The sequence below is a fragment of the Amphiprion ocellaris genome, chromosome 5 (assembly GCF_022539595.1).
Source record: "Amphiprion ocellaris isolate individual 3 ecotype Okinawa chromosome 5, ASM2253959v1, whole genome shotgun sequence".
Classification (NCBI taxonomy): Eukaryota; Metazoa; Chordata; class Actinopteri; family Pomacentridae; genus Amphiprion; species Amphiprion ocellaris.
In genome coordinates, this window is record NC_072770.1 from 36,002,465 (window position 1) to 36,020,136 (window position 17,672).

Genomic DNA, 17,672 nt, shown 5'->3' on the forward strand with positions numbered 1-17,672 from the left:
GCAGCAAAGAAGGATGTTTCAGGCTTCCTGAGAATTTCCTTGGTTAGTTCTGTCTTTGTGCCTTTTGTTATGTCGCCAATTGAAGTTTTAGTTCATGGTCGGAGCTTTTGATTTTTAGCTGCTAGATGCCATAAAATACTGCCTGCCCTTGTCAACGTCTGGAGGTGCTCTGACAGACCATAATGATCTGGCAGGAGTCCAGGACACTAGATGAGGCCTTGCTACTGGTACAGCGGGTTGGAGCTGGTTGTCTTCTGGCTTCATCTCATCCTATAACAACTAAAGCAGCTTGAGCAGCGTACCGTCATGCATGAATATGAAATGTTTAGCAGTTTAAGGGTTTAGTGGAAACACTCAGGAACAGAGTTGTGCTGTGAGGTGATTTTATTATAGCAGCCTACAGGGGGCATTGTGACCATCATGTGACACAGCACACACCTAAATGCATTGTTCCCATATAAAGTCATCGGAAAAGGAGTGCAAGGTCTACAATATAATACAATACAGTGGCTTAGCAAGAAGAATTTTTGGGACACACGTGGTTCTAGTGCACATGCTTTTTGGAAGAATGAGGAAAGCAAGCAGAGGCTCTTCTTATACAACCTACAGTAGACAGAAAACATTATTGTGGCTCTGTACGTAGCAATAAAAAAAAAAAACCATCCAGAACACGTTAATGCAAATGAAGTGCTGGTCCGTCTAATATAATGATGCACGTTTTGGTTTTGAGCCACTGAAGCTACCAGTAAAGACTTCATAAACTTACCACACCTGACACATAATCCCTTGCAAAACCACAATTTATCAGTTGTTGCAAAAATTAAACAATCAGGGGGCGCTGCTCCAGCTCACCTGGATGAGCAGGTGTTCTATGAATAATAGGACTACAGGCCCTGATGCAGTCGCTGGCTTTCATTCCAGTTCTTGTCACTTTACTGCATGTCGTCCCACCTTCTAGTCTCTTTAACTACCTTTATGAAGAAACTATAACATACCAAAAAAGAACAAAAAAATCACCAGTAAAATCACAGCATAATAACCTATAAATAAAGACAACTCCACATATTTTCTTTGTTTAGTGCAAAAAAGTACATTCTGAAAATGTTCACATTTAATGTACTAAACATCATGAACAAACTGAAAATTCTGAAGAAAAATAAGCGAAATTTTAACAGTATAATGCCTCAGTTTATCATTTACACATTACAACTTACAGATCACAGTTTATCTACAAAAGGCACAAAACATTTAGTCGCAGGTATCTGGAACTGAACAATCTAGTATTTTATAACTTGTCAAGATCTAGAATTTTTTTAAAATTTCCGTTCATTTCCACATCTGTGCAGCAATCCTGAACCACACCATACAAACTAAAGTGGGAAATATAAAGAAAGAAGGTTCAGTTGTCCCCTTGCCTTGTAAATGTGTAAAATTTATACATAAAAACACATAAAAGTTGTGTGAGTACAGTGGACAAATCTACAATGGCAGTTACTTTTACTGCAAAACTGCACTTTGTGTTGTCTCTGTAATTTTTACACTTTGCAAAGTTTGCCTTAAACAGTCAGTTCCCAGTTTGATTCCCACCTGGTTAGCCCAACAGACTTTCTGTGCCAGTGTCTGGAGCAAATAAACACCTGGATGAGAGAGAATTTTCTACAATTAAATGAAAATAAAACTGAAATTATTCTGTTCGGTAGCAGAGAAAAGAGAGTCAGCATTTGTAAACATCTTGAGACTCAGGCTCTTAAAACCACCGACTAAGTTTGTAACCTTGGAGTGTTCATAGACTCAGATTTGACTTTCATCAGCCCCATCAAAGCTGTCACCAAAACAGCTTCTTACCAACCCAAAAACATCAACAGAATTCAAAGTTTTGTCTCCCAGAAAGACCAGGAGAGACTCATCCATGCATTCATCTCCAGTAGACTGGATTACTGTGATGGTATTTTAACAGAACTTCCCAAAAAGAGGATTAAACAGCTTCAGCTCATCCAGAACTAACCAGGACTAAAACATCTGAACACATCACACCACTTCTAAAGTCTCTGCACCGGCTTCCAGTCAGTCACAGAATAGATTTTAAAACCCTACTGATGGTTTATGAATCCCAGAACGGTTTGGGTTCAGAGAATATAAACCCAGCAGGGCTCTTAGATCCAAGGACTCAGGTCAGCTAGTCTAGGCCAGAGTCCGGACTGAACATGGAGAAGCAGCATTTAGTGGAACAAACTGCCAATGGAGATTAAACTTCCACCAAATGTAGACACTTTTGTCTTTGTTTAACTATGTGCACCTCACCGTAACGCTCTTAATGTTTTATGTGAAGCACTTTGAATTGTCTTGGACATGAAGGGTGCTGTACAAATAAACTTGCCTTGCCTTGTCTTCTCTCCTAATAATGTACTGAGAATTCGATAAGAACCAGAATCCATAAGTTTGATCAATATCTGTTAAATCTATACCATGCGTACTCCGCTTTATTCCGTGGTGTGAGGTTTGATAAACTCTATGGTCTATTTTAGCTTCATCTCATATACTTTGCCTTTTGCACCACAGCACTCTAATTTGTGCTGATTGCTCCACTAAGTTGATCAACGATCTTTCAGTTTCCCAAATGATCAAACATGGATCTTTTCCTCTTCTCCTCCTTGTCTAAATTTACTCACCTGCGTTTACTTCTTGTATTTCTTGAAGGCCAGCGCCATCCTTTCCCTCCCCACTCACTCCCTCCTCTTTGATCCCCTTATGATCTTTTGATGACACAAGGCCAACGGAGGTCACAAGCCCTGCTCAGGAACATAATGAATTTCGTTTCACTGTGGAATGCCATCATTAAAGATATTTGGAGTTTCTGTGCTTCATTAGCAAGCTCTTGAGGAGGGTGGACCGAAGCAAGGATCTATTTAGTAAAATATTGCTCTGCTAAGATTGTCCCATTCCGGCTCCTGTTTGGAGCACGGCTCAAAGTTCACGACATTTAAATGAGCCTGCAATAGAACCCTTGAAAATGTAAATTTAGCCTTTCTGTTTCACCCTTTTGGAAATGGTTCTCTCAAAGGTGATTAATTGGTAGGAGTACTCCTCAGAGAAAGACGTGACATACAAATGAAACTGCACATGCACACAAGTATAGTCACACATGAATGCCGACTGGCATGCATGTAATTAGGCACAGATAACAAGTGCAACCTCAGGAAAATGTGTGACTCTCACATCAGCATTTAGGCACAAGCTTCTTATTTGTCAGCTTCTCTCTTTCTGTTTCTGTCCATGTCTCTTCAGTACACACCACTAAAAACCCACATTCTTCTTCAAGCCACGCAGTCTTACTCATTTATTTTTGACAGCTTTGCATGCGACACCCCGAGGCTCTAGAGCATGTGTTTTTACATTATCTCACACACATGCACCCAGGAGAGCTATTGTTGTGGCATTGCATGCTGCCGTGTGAGTTTTCACTGATTCTACCTCCCGTACAGAACCCGCAGACTTCCTTTTTGGCAGTGTCTGATTGTTGTAAGGGTTTGTGCTAATCCAATAACAGGACCCTGTTTGTAGACGAGATACTGTTAAGTTGTCAACAAGCCATGCTGCTTAAGAAATAAGAAGCCTGAGTGAGTCAGCAGTACATGCACAGAATAGTGCCCACAGAAAATCTGAATTGCATTAATTACGCTTTCTAACTTCTTGAATTGATCTACATGAGGAGGAAAAAGCGAAAATGAATTACAGAATTTCATTTATCTCCAAAAACCTTGGAGCTGTGAATGAACTGAACCTTTCTTGCGTCCCTGTATGATACAAAAGCACTGTCACTGAATTTCCTTTGCACTTTGGATAATAAAGTGCAGTTTGATTTTACACGAAGCGCTCTTAAGCTACCCATGTTCACCTAACATCTACAGGGTGGGCCATAAGTTTCCACACATAGGAAAATGTATCATGTATATTTTTTTATGTTTCAGATACAAAACCTCCCACATCCCCAGATCTCTCCCCTCTTGATTTCTATCTTTGGGGGCACTTGAAGGCCATGGTGTATCAGGTGAAGATAGGAGACATAAATCATCTCAAGGAACGCAACACCATTACAAGCATTACTTCATCTGTGCTAATGCAAGTTCATCAACAGTGGAAAACACGTATTAATGTGTTTTTGAACCAATGGTAATCATATAGAGAACATTATATAAATAAAAACGGTTGTCCACCATAAAATGTTTATTTTTCCTATGTATGGAAACTTATGGCCCAGCCTGTACTTGATTGAATCTGTGCTGTTTGTAAAACCAAATCTGGAAAACATGTGAATGAGAGCAGAGCGTTAAAGTTTTACCTCAAAGTACTGTAGCTTAATATAACCCTTTAACTACTTTTCTTTTCTTTTTACATTATTCTGTGTTGTTTTTTCCTAACTTCATCTGCTGTTACCAGTGGGTTTTCTTTCACTTTGAGAAGTGTAACTGAACCTTCTGCTTGTTCATACTCTGCATTGGAAAAGCAGCTGCTATGCCAGCAGGCCCCCCTGCTCCAGTGCACTCAGTGCCTGTCTGCCATTTTCCTCGTACATTCCTACCTGTAATTGCCTTGAAGAGCAATATATTGTTGCCATCCAGTATAAATCTGGACATAAATGTTACAAAAATTTGCGAGCTGGATGTCACATTAAATGCGTTTTCAGTTCGACACAGGCTCTACCTGATATTTAATCTTGCAGATGACATAATGTTTTGTACTGAACTGATGTTTGTAATGGTCGAACCTGGTGAGAGTGTTACGGGTGAATGACAAGCCTCTATTTAAACATCCAGCAGACTAGTGTGTGCTTTTTGTTGACTGGCAGATGAATGCAATGGATCACTCCCTCAAAGTGGTTATCAGACATCCTGATGCAAATGCATTTCTTCACCATCAGCTGCCTGACGCACACATGTTCTCACCTGTCCCTTGTTCGGTTTAGGTGATAAATCGACCGTGTACAGCCTCTCAACCCAGCTTCCCTCTCACCTTTCATCTCCCTGTCCTCCTTCCTCCTTTTCCAAACCAGTGGTTGTATGCTGACTCTAAACAAAACTCGACTACATTACATTTTTTCAGGTCAAAGTGCACAGAGATCCTCTCAACAACTGGTGATGCTATGGGTTGTGTGTGCTCTGCTCCAGCTTATATATGTAAATAATAAATATTTACATTTCTAATTGGACCGTTAGTCAGCAGAGAAGGTACTAGGTTATGCTTGTGGTATGCAGTAGCCCTGTTTGATTGATTTTCTATGCAGTTCATTTTGACCTATTGACTTAGAAAATGCAAATTAATTCGCCATCTCATAAAATAGAGCTCCTTTGTATCACTTCTCCAACTGTTGTTGTCAAACAAGAGATTACATTGCTCAACAATGTGAAACGAGAAATTACTCAAATGTGCAGCTGATTCATTGCCTTCTTTCTTGCTTAATCAAAAATATTGCAAAGATTTGGCAGTCTGTTGGCTAACGTCAGCTGGTTTAATGCAAAAAGGTTTTTTGTTTCAGGCAGCCAACTCACATGGAATAGTGGTATTGACTTAAGTGTGTGGTGTTCAGGCTCTGACGTTTATATCTAAAAAGAGAGAGAGAGAGATTAGTAGTGATGATAAGCTCACTTCCATCTCTTTTGGAGGGAAATGTAAGTTTCCATGAGAATGCAGGAGTGGATGTGGGCTGATTGAATGCTGTATGTAAACAGCTGCAGCAGTGATAGTGTTGCAGTTTAAGCAGCTTAGGTAGACCAGTGGAGGGAAGTGAACACTGAAAGCTTAAACAGATCACCTGATGTCAAAAAGGTAGCACTGGATACATGTTGTAGAGTCTAGTACAGGGGTGTCAAACTCATCTTAGTTCAGGGGCCACATTCAGCCCAATTTGACCTCCAGTGGGTCGGACCAGTAAAATCACAGCATAATAATCTATAAATAACCATGACTCCAAATGTTTCCTTTGTTTTAGTGTAAAAAAAAAAAAAAAAAAAAAAAGTACATTCTGAACAAAGTTCACATTTAAGGAATTATCTTTTTTCAAAACATCATGAAAAACCTGAAATTTCTTAAGAAAAATAAATTCAATTTTAACGATTTTATGCCTCAGTTTATTATTTATACATTGCATTTTACATATCAGTGTGTCTGCAAAGACACAAAACATTTAGTCACAGATATCTGGAACTGAATGATATAGTATTTTACTTTACGATCAAAATGACAAAAGTCAGACAAAAACAAGACAAACAATGAAAAAAAGACAAAATATATATGAAATGAGACACAAAACGACAAAAACAAGTAACAAAATGACAAAAAATGAGACAAACGACACGAAACAGCTAAAAATTTCACAAAAAGTTACAAAGCGACAAAAAATGACAAAAACAAGACAAAAAATTGCGAAACTGAGAAACAAAATGACTAAAATAAGACAAAAAACACAAAACAAAAACGAGAGAAATGACAAAAGTCTAAAAAGACAAAATATTACAAAAACAAGACAATATGACAAAAGAACAATAAACAATCTAGTATTTTACTTTATGATCAAAACAGCTTATCATAGTCTAGAAATAATTTTAAATTTATAGTTGTACAAATTTACAATCTGCAGTTAATGTCTTCTCTGTAACTTTTACACTTTACAAAGTCGTCCCACGGGCCGGATTGGACCCTCTGAAGGGCCGGTTTTGGCCCGTGGGCCGCATGTTTGACACCCCTGACCAATCCTTTAAACTAACTGTGTATATTTTTGGGGATTCTGGCTGTACACACCCCTGCTCTCTTTTTGTCTTCTAAGTGTTTTGTTGTGTAATGTTATTTATAACATTATTATTTGCTTATAACTTTTGGTTGTTTTCTATATCAGTTCCTATTCACCTTTATATAAATGCCTGAAAATGCGACAATAAATACATCATCTCACAGCTGAGTAGATGTTACACTGGACCGCTGTCCGTGGTGTAGCTGAACAGATGCTTGGTTACCACTGCACGCAATTATGTTCACCATTTACTAGTCTTCCATCAATCCAGATGACAGCAGTAATGAGCAGCTACTGTTAAGTGATGAGACAGCAGTGGGTGCTGCAGTGATGTCTACAGGAGAATGGATCAGGATTACATCTCCATGTAGCAGCTGATGTTTCCAGGCAGAAATGCACGAGTACTTTACCACGATCGCGGGTATAGTACCGTCAGAGTGCACATACATGCACATACGTACAGTGTCGGCACATCAACAGTAAACATGGATTATCCCTTTGAGTTGTTAATAATGGATGCATCCTGTTTACCTCCACTACCTTAACAACCCCCTCCGATGAAAATCATGTTTTTTTTACCTTGTTATCATGTCCACATGGTGTTTTTATACGCTACAAGATGTATCATGTGCAAAATCAGCAGTCAAGTGCAGTGATGACAGCTTCAAAAACACAGATTCATAAAGGGTTAGATACACTAGCAGTCAAACGTTTGGACACACCTTCTCATTCAGTGCTTTTTAATTACTTTCTACATTGTAGATTAATACTGAAGACATCAAAACTATAAAAGAATACATGTGGAATTATGTTGCAAACAAAAAAGTGTTAATCTTCAGTATTAATCTACAATGTAGAAAATAATGCAAGTATGTGTCCAAAGTGTGTCCAGACTTTAGTGTGTGTAACAAACTGAAAGAACCAATCTCATCAACTTGCGGGGTTGGTCTTCCTGTATCATTATTCCTTCTCAGAATCTGTCATGGATTTGAATGTGTCCGGTGTTTGAGCAGAGTTGTAGGTAAGCTGATGTCCTCAAGCTGCAAGTGGCAGAGATGGGGAGAGACTCCAAAGAATGTTCTAAAAGAGACAATGGTTGCATCGAAGTCATTTTACACCAGGAAGGGATTATTTTCTTGTTAAAAAAAATCTAAATATGTAACTTACAGAGATAAGATTTTAGAGGTTAAATCCGTGCCTGGAAAAGGGCTCTAAAAATCAACAAAAACCTGATCCCTGGAAAAACCAAGGAAGGTAATAGGATATTGTGCCATACCCATGCATATTTCACTAATCATACTGCTGCTTAAATCTAGCATGATGTACATGACACAAAGATAAGCAGGTCATTCAGGACACAATTTAACCTCCTCAGTGTTTCTACTCTGTAAATGCAAAGGCTCCTTTTCCATGGATATTCTAAATTAATTTGAGAAGCTCTTTCGTTGTCACAAACAAACTGCTGGCTGTGATGTGAGCACTAATGAACAAAGAGAGATAAATGTATCCCTATATGCAGCTGAGTGAAGAAATTTATTGCCAAGCTTCAAGGTATCGGTTCTTTGTCGAGGTAATTGTACCTTGACAAAACCAGTTTTGTTGGCGACATTGGTAATAAATTTATTCACCGGAGCCGAGCGTTGCAGTTATATTTTCCCCTCCCTCTCTTTTTTGTTGAAATCTACTCTGTGCGTCAGTGCTACCATGACTAAAACCAAGATTAATTGCTTTCATATCTCTGGCATGGAATCACAACCACTGGAACGAACACACACACACATCTTTGCTCAGAGTACACAGTGTACCAGATCAAAATGAATCTGCATGGATCAAAATGAGACTGGTCTAATTGACAGTGAGGCTTCAGTGCTGTGCTGCTGCTACACAGCATGCAGGTCCTCTCAGCTGGAACCAAACATCTCAACGCCGCAGACATGAATTGCGAGGAAAACGCAGACGATAAAGACTTACACTTTGTTTTGTTAGCTGTGTATACAAGTAGAGCAAATAGCCAGGCTTGTGTATGCATTTGTGGCATAAAAAACTCAACCGATTGCAGATGCATGTTATTTCTGAGACAGTGAGTCTTTCTGTGTGTGTGTGTGTGTGTGTGTGTGTGTGTGTGTGTGTGTGTGTGTGTGTGTCAGCACATGGCTCTCCATGTTTATCATAACAGCATACAGATGATGTTGATAGGGCTTGTTCGTCCCTTGAAGTAAACAGAGGGTATATTTGCATCTGACATTAAAGTAGGCAGTGAGCGCAGCGGCTTATTGCAAAGCCGACAGGAGTAGAAGCCGATGCATAATGCACCTCTGTGGACGGAGAACATCAGAGCGGCGAGGCTGCCGTGTGCTCGCTCTTCTAACAGCACCAATTCTGCTTCCCCAATCACCTCTCTGTCTGCCGGGCGAGATGAGTCGGGGAGGGAGTGGAGGAACAGATACAGAAGAAATCACACTACTGCTTGAATATGCAATCAGCTTGGCAGCTGCAGTGACTGAGCAACATCATCTGAACAGGGGAGAGTGAGTGCTTTTTTTGTAGTGGGTGAGATTGAGATCAGGAGTGGCAAAGGCAAAAAAAAAGAAAAGAAACTGAGAGAAGGAAAGAAGGAAGGAGGGAGAGCGAGTGTGCAGCTTTGAGGCGTTCCATCATCCACCAAACTCCTGCAGCTTCCCTCTTCCCTCCTCCTCTTCCTCCTGGAGAGAGAGAGAGAGCAACAGAGAGAGGAAGAGAGAGAGGGAGCAACAGAGAGAGAGAGAGTGAGAGAGTCACGCTTACAAGCCAGCGGAGAAGAGACGTCAAGAGGAGGATCTACGGAGAGGGGAAAAAAAATCCTTCCCTCTCTTCTGCTGCCTCTCTTCGTGCGTCCTACAGGCAGCAAGGAGGCAAAGAGGAGTGAGGAGGCTGGCATATTTTCTACGCTGCTTCCTCGCAATTTCTGTGGCCGCATCACAGTGCGTGGAGCGCAGGGAGAGCCGCCGAGAGCTCGATCGGTGACATCGCTCCGCCGCAGAAGAAGAGTAACGTAGAGGAGCCGGGATGCTTAACAACCTGACCGACACAGAGGAGGGGGACGGGGGAGCGCAGAGCCAGGGTGAGTGATGGGATGTGTCACGCAGTCACACAAACACATGAGCAGATATGCACAAATAGGGTCGTTCACATGGCGATGCAAGACGCTGTAGCGCACGGAGGGAGAGTAAAACACATGTAGCACAGAATAGCTTCACAAAAACATGCACGATTTAGGCTGACACACGCAACCTGATTGGAGTGAGCAGTGGTGTGTGTGTGTGTGTGTGTGTGTGTGTGTGTGTGTGTTACAGCGTTGTACGGTGGTTGGCCTGCTTGCCTCCTCTGCTGCTGCTCTTACTGCAAGGCTGTTGTGACAGGAATAGTAATGGGCTCATTCCATACGATGGATGGTGAGCATAAGGGCATTACAGCTTTGTCCGGCAGATGCACACACTCTCACTAATACACGCACACACACACACACACACACACACACACAGAGACATGTAAACGTACACAAATGCCCAAAAAGTATCAAACGTTTTGTGGTGCAGCCATCCAATAGTTCATCCGTCCTCCATGGCAACGTAAATATTCCCACCACAGATGGCACCTCGTTGGATGGCCAGTATGGGCGCACACACACACACACACACACACACATATGCAAACACACAGCCACTCACAATTACAGATACCAAGCCACCATTGCTGCTAATCCCATCGCCCCCAGCTGTCAAAATCAGCCTTCCGTCCAATCCCCATTGATCAGCCCGGTCTTCCGTCTCTGCAGGATTTCAGGAGAGAACCTGTAGGTTGCTGGTTTGTGCAGAGAGCCGTGTTGTGAGTGCTCTCAGACTAGCTGCTCACTGCAGAGCGCATACCTTCTCAGGCCCTGGCGGAAAACTGAACCTGTTCTTCTAAGTGCCAGCGACAAGCACCGTACATTTTGGAACTGTATTAAATCATGAATGCAGCTGAAGCCCCTAGTAACTGTGGTTTGGCTGCGATTTCCAAAGCTTTTGACTCATTTCAAATCAGGGTAATTCTGCAGTTGCAGAAGCTGCAGACCAGCAGCAGCACCTCTTTATTCTGTCTGCTGTATGTTAAAGATTGTTGTAGCTCTGCACACATCTCTCTCTTAAGACTCAGCTCGCTCCCTCACTGCCCTCTTTTTCCCCCCTTTTGCTCTCTATATTTGTCTCAGCTGTATTCTCACTCTTTCATCTCTCCCATTCTGCATTATGCACAAATCTCCCTGTTGTTGTCAGTCCTGGGCTCTAAGGGATGCACTGGAGAGACAGGTTGCGGATGAGAGAACAGTCACTATGCTGCTTCTCCTACCTGTGAGGGCTTAATGATAAAAATAGACCAGTGCTAGGAACATGAATATTTAACTTAATGCGGGCATCTTTTTTTTTAAGTGGGGGTGGGGGGGATTACAATGGTGCACTAAGAACCACGGGCAGCAGTTGTGAGAGGTTGGTGGCTGGTTTGTGCCACAAATTAGAACCATCAAGGGCAGGTTACCAAGCGTGACATAAAGCCACGTAACAATGCATGCAGGAGGGTTAAGCTGACGTGATTACTTGAGCATTGCTGCCACTGTGTGCTTCTACCTTTCTGCACTGTTGAATTTACCGGCTGATTTACATATATGTGTATGCATCCATGTGTGTGCTGAATGGTCTTTTGAAGCTAGCACACATATTCATTCTGAGTACATTCAATGTGCTGAGACATTGTGTGTGTGTGTTTGCTTCAGATATATATAGATTTCAAACTTCTAATTTGTCAGGCTGTCACTTTTTATTTGTTCTGGCATAATGCGTAGACAGAGCCCAATGCATGTAACGTGCACAGAGCCGTGTTGGGACCCATGGAGAGGTGGATAAGTGTCCCCCACCACCTCCTCTCTGCACACCTCCTAATCTCCCTCTCTGTTTCTCTCCCTGTCACTCTCTCCTTATCCCTCTCCTTTTGTCACTCTGCAGTAGCAGCATCTCCAAGGATAGGACCTCATTCACACATACACAGACACACACACACACACACTTCTCCAGGCCCTCCGTCCCTTTCATCTGAATCACAACTCTGCTAAGCTAGCTGTGCAACAACCTGAATAACTGTGTTTAGTCATCAGTATTATGCAGGGCAGCTCCAGATAGGGGGGCTTTTCGTCTCTTTACAGTAGGAATGTCAGAGGTTGTCGCTGTCCGCTGCCCCTGGTGCTGAAAGCGGCTTCCACCTCTTTCTCTCTCAGATCTGTGTAGCGCTGTCCAAGGTGCTGATTTACAGCCTTCATTACAAGGCTGGGTTACAGCCTGGGAGACTTACATACGGCATCAGGGTGGAGGTGTGTTTGTGTTCGTAGGGGAGGATTTTTTATTTTTTTTTCCCACCGCTGTTCACCTTTTAAGCTTGCAAAGATGAAAAGAATAACTATTAGGGAAATTACAAACGGTTGTAAGGAAACTAAAAGAAGTGACCGCATGTTGAATCACTTGTTTGCGTCTTCATAAGCTGTCCTTTTGCTCTTCTGCCATATTGGTAATTATGTGAGAATTCTTCTCTTTGGACCAGTTGAGAGATGGGAGGAGGTGGCTTGCATATAAGGGAAGGTGAAGTTTTCCATTTGCAGCACAGAAATGGTTTAGTGACAGAGTATGTTGTGTTTTTGAAGAAGGGAAGCTGTTTCTGTCTGAAAAATGGAGTGATGCAGAGAGATGGATGAAGAGTTGTTTCATTTACTTCCTGGGATTCTGCAGTGGTATGCTGTGTTTTAGCTCACATTAAGATGAGTCATTTTACATATTTTCAGTATTGTGACAAAGATAGTACACCCACTGCATCATCTAAAGCTTAGATGCTGTCATCATTACAATGATAAGCTAGCGTAAACAATATTTGCTTGGACTCATTGTTTATGGTGCACTATTAAGAGGAGCTGTTGCTGTTCAGCTGCCTAGATTCTTGTTAGCGAGCAAAAGGGATTTCATGCTACTTCACCAAATGTTTGTTGCGCTCTTTCAATTTTTTCCATTTATGTATTGAAGTTGCTCATTAATGTGCCACTTTGGTTTATTTGCTTTGGTTTAATGACTGACTAGCTTTTTGTTTTGTGTGCATAATTGAATATTGCTCATGAGTTCTCCCAGGACAAAGTCATTGGCTCAGCAGGGCAGCTGACAGCAGAGTGCTGTCTCGCACCAGATAGATGATATTCTGTTCTCTAGAGACATATTTAGAGAACATTTTACACATTATTGCTACATTTTGACAAGAAAAGATTCATTTTATTGATGACATGCAGAGAGATTAAGTGTAACAGATGCAGAAGTATAAGAAAAGTATGGATTTTAAAAATAAAAAGCACTTAGATAGTACATTGTTAGGTACTAATTACTAAAAAATCGTCACAAATAGCATGAAATTACATACAAAATCTATAGTGCATTACTTCAGAATGACATAAGCCAGTGAAAGCCAGTAAATCTCCACTGAACAGCAGCCTTTTTAATGTGAATTTGCATTAGGAAATATTGGGTTTCCATTAGCAGTACTTTATTAGCTGAGATGAAAGCAAAGTATGAGGTTCATATTGATCAGGTGTCTGTATCAACCTCATAGCTTAGTATGAAATTGGGCTTTGATTTCTTGAGATTATTGTAGATTATGACTTTAAATAAGACATTCAAAACAGTGCACTGTCAAGCTTAACTGACTGTGATTTGATGTTTCTTCCTTTTATGCTATTTAAATTGCTTTCACTTCAGCTGCCATCAGTGTTTAGTCAGTAACTACCCGTGGGGATCTTTACATTGCTTGTTTTTGCATTTCCGACTGTATTGTATAAAAGAGAAGGCTTCCTGAGGGCAGCAGTCTCAGTGCTGTACTGATGGTAGAGTACATACAGTGAAGGGTAACATCTGTAATGTAGAACTAAATGAAACTGTGGTAGGCGTTTTGGTCTATCTATAGCATCACCTATTCCTAACTGCAGGGTTTTCATTCGGTCATCAACAGAAAACTAATGGGTGAATCAAAAATGCATTGTAAAGAGCTTTGTAGAACATACTTAAGGTTAAATAAAGTAGTAAAATAGTTGCAAAAATGCCAAAGACTGCCAAATTTATTGTCATGTTGCACATAATGGTAAACTGAATGTCTTTGGCTTTTTAGATGAAATAAAACTGAAAGTGTTTTTTTTTTTATTCAAACGTATGACTTTTCACACTAAACAGTCTGTAGGTTGACTGAAAAAATATCCAGAAGATGATTTGATAATGGAAATAATCATTTGCTCCATCTAGCCATCTATTTAGCCATCCATCTTCTCTCTCTAGCCGGTTCGTACTCTTGGTCTGGGCTGTGAATGGGTTGTAATGATGTTTTAGTTATGGCTGACTGCATAATACTGCAAAATGCTCCCTGGGGCCTTCTCCTAGGGAAGCAGTTGTTGTGCATGCTCAACGTCATTATTCTCTGTCTACCCACTCTGCGACTTGTCTACTGTGAATGGGGAAAGAGAGGAGGCAGAAATGCCTTGTAAGTGAGAGAGACTGCTGGCTAATACAGAACCACAGGCACTTGTTACTTGGAAAAGGTAGCTCACACACAAAAAAATGCATTTTCAGTAGCTTATAGCTTAAATGTATCATCTCCACATGAATAGACAGACATAGTCCTGTTAGTCTGCAGTGTAGGAGTGCGCAGGTCTAATTCAATACATTACTGCCATGTCAACCAAGTTAATTGCATAGCGTTCCTCATTAAATACTCCAGTGTCTTTGAGAAGGAGAAACTCGAGCAAAAATACAATTTTTCTGCTTTATGTACTCAAAACCATCTGCTTATGACTCAGTGCCGTCTTCCATCAGTGCACCAACCACCATAGTACGTAGTATGGTTCGTGAAGTTTAAAGATACATCATTATGCTTTGCCCCATTAAATTCAATAAACGGTTGATCTTAAAGAAATGTGAATGAATGGATGTGACTGTAATATTAAAGCAGCTGCTTAGCAACAGAAAACAGTGATGGGAAGCTCGAGGTTCCAAGGTTTTCTGAGGTAAAAGATTTCAAATAAACGAGTGGTCTCAGAGAGAAATGGATGGCCAGTTTTATGGAGTGGAAGAGGAGGTCATTGGACATGAAGGAAAGGGATGAATCATAACACAAGAGGTTCAGCCAAGCTGAACACTGGAACCTTCATCATCTCGCTCACCAGTTTCATAAAAATGAACTAAAAGCTGGTTGTCACTGTTTTCTTCGCAACCATATGAAACAATGATACAAGTCAAAATTATTTCACTTAATTTTAATATTTAAGAGGAGACATTTTTTTAAAGGGTTGTCTCTAACCCGTATCTTTTTACAGACAATATCCATCCATCCATTATCTATACAGTGCTGAGTCCTCATTAATATCCAGACAATAACCATAAGGCGAAAAATTAAACAGTTTGTATTCAACATGAAAAAAGGAATTTTTGTGCAATTCAACAATTCAGTGTAAAAATGCATCTTCAAAGAGCAATTCCTATTTCAGTGACAGAAATATTGCACAAATATTGACCAAACTGTCAAAAAAAAAATTCTGTTTAAAGAGATTATCCCTCACATTGTGATTTCATTGGCACCTCAGATTCTCCCTCGTCTCATCCACAGAAAACCTACCCAGGAATTAGTCTGATTCCTAGACCTTCCTGAACATTTACAACCCCATCTTCATTCCATGTCTGAACCAGATACAACGCCTCACCTTTGTACCAGGGGGGCTGGAATCTATCCCAGCTGACTTAGGGTGAAGGCACGGGACACCCTTCCTATCAAAGGGCTGCACATAGAGACAAGCAATCACACTCACATTCACACCTACAAACAATTTAGATTCACCAATTAACCTCAGCATGTTTTTGAACTGTGGGAGGAAGCTGGAGAAAACCCAGGCATGCACAGGGAGAACATGCAGAAAGATCCCAGGAAGGCCAGGATGAGAACTGAGGATCTTCTAGCTGCAAGGCGAATGTGCTAACCACCAAGCCACTGTGCAGCCCTGACAGACGGTATGATCAGGTTAAACGCTCTCATTAACCCTCCTGTTGTCTTCATTTACGGGCACCAAAAAATATTTCCTTGTCTGAAAAAAATCCAAAAATTCAGCAAAGAATTCCCCAAATTTCTAAAAATTTGCAAAACCTTCAGGAAGAAAATTCCAATAATTCCTTAAAAGTTTCCCTTAAAGATTTTATTTTTTAAAAAATCCCCCAAATTTGGCAAGAAAATTCTTGTAAAATATTTTCAAAAAAATAGTAAAAATCTTCCAAAAAAATCCTAAAACTATCTAAAGTGATTACATATATATCAGTAAAAACGTCTAATATTTTCTTAAGAACATTCACAAAAAAATCAAGCAAAATCCAGCGAAATTTTTGTGAATGTTCTTAAGAAACATTTTTAACATTTTTTTCCACAAAAAAATGTTCAAAGATTTCCCAAAAATGTTGAAAATGTGGACATCAGAAGTTTCACTGTAAAAAAAAAAAAGTTTTTTTCCACATTTTCAAACTTTAAACTGGGTCAGTTTTGACCCGCAGGACGACAGGAGGATTAATAATGGCATTCATTCATCGATCAGTGACGTCAAACCATTAATTGGTGAATAGCATTGATTCTACTAGGAAGTCTTTGGTCGCCATGTGAATGTTGACCAAGACAAAGCAAAGCCTCCCAGCAACAATATGAAGAAGAGTCAGGGTGTTGATCCAGCCTCCAAGCTCCCCAAATCTCGATTCAGTTGAGCATCTGTCAGGGCCCACAGGACCCAGAGATCTGCTGCCATCGTCCTGGTGCCAGACTCCCAGGACCCCACAGAGAGCCAGCTTCCATGGCCCAATGGGACCAAGCTGTGCTGGGGACTTAAACAATATTAAACAGGTAGTTGGAATTTTGTGACTGATTGGTGCATACGATATGAACAGTTTAAAATGTAGATGAAGAATGACACAACAGTGAAAAATATTCACAAAGAAGAACATACTCCTTAAAATAAAAGACAAAATATGAAAGCACTCTACAGCAACATTTAAGTAGGTGGAATATCGACTGTTTTATGTGAGTAAGGATTACACTTCTCTAAGACAATAACTGCTCAAAAATAAGCAGAGAATGCAACGAACCCGGCTGGTGCCAAGGTCAAATTAAATTGTCACAGAAAGCAATAGTCTAAATGAATTGTTTTTGTTCTGCCGAATGTGCATCATGAGGCTCCACGGAGTATGATTATCACCTGATTCTCACCTATTGTCATGAGTTGCATTGTCACATTGTGTGAGATTGTCCTCGCAGGTATTGTTTACATCCAAACATCGAACAATCATTGTTTCTTGTTCTTGTGATTTTAACACTGAGGTTGTCAGAATCTCTCCCGCAAAGTTTAACGACGTACAGAGGATTTAAAAAAGGCACTTCACATACTGACCATCTTTTTCATGAGTCACAATATATAAACCGACCCAAATGACCTTTTTTTATATGCACATATCAGCAGTACATTTTTAGTATGACTTTTAAGTCTTCTAAATAATTACCATCATTACAATTTAGCTTCTGTATACTTTTACACACCGATTCCATACACTACCGTTAAAAGTTTGGGGTCACTTACAAATGTCCTTATTTTTGAAAGAAAAGCATTTTTTTCTTAATGAAGATAACATTAAATCAATCAGAAATCCAATCTAGACATTGTTTATGAAGTAATTGATTATTCTAGCTGGAAATTTTTAATGGAATATCTCCATAGGGGTACAGAGGAACATTTCCAGCAACCATCACTCCTGTGTTCTAATGCTACATTGTGTTA

The 17,672-nt window shown here is 40.4% G+C and overlaps 1 protein-coding gene across 3 annotated transcripts in view; it reads left to right on the forward strand.

Moving 5' to 3' along the window:
* Positions 1-17,672, forward strand: part of slc12a5a (solute carrier family 12 member 5a) — a 183,486-nt gene that overhangs the window by 64,009 nt on the left and 101,805 nt on the right. Inside the window, exon 1 of one of the 3 annotated variants that reach the window (XM_023293990.3) lies at positions 9,198-9,884. The exons of the other annotated variants lie outside the window; for them this stretch is intronic. Coding sequence (XP_023149758.2) covers positions 9,830-9,884 — 55 coding nt within the window. The 5' untranslated portion in view covers positions 9,198-9,829. Of the gene's footprint in view, positions 1-9,197; positions 9,885-17,672 lie in introns of those variants that run through there. 3 annotated transcript variants of the gene reach the window in all.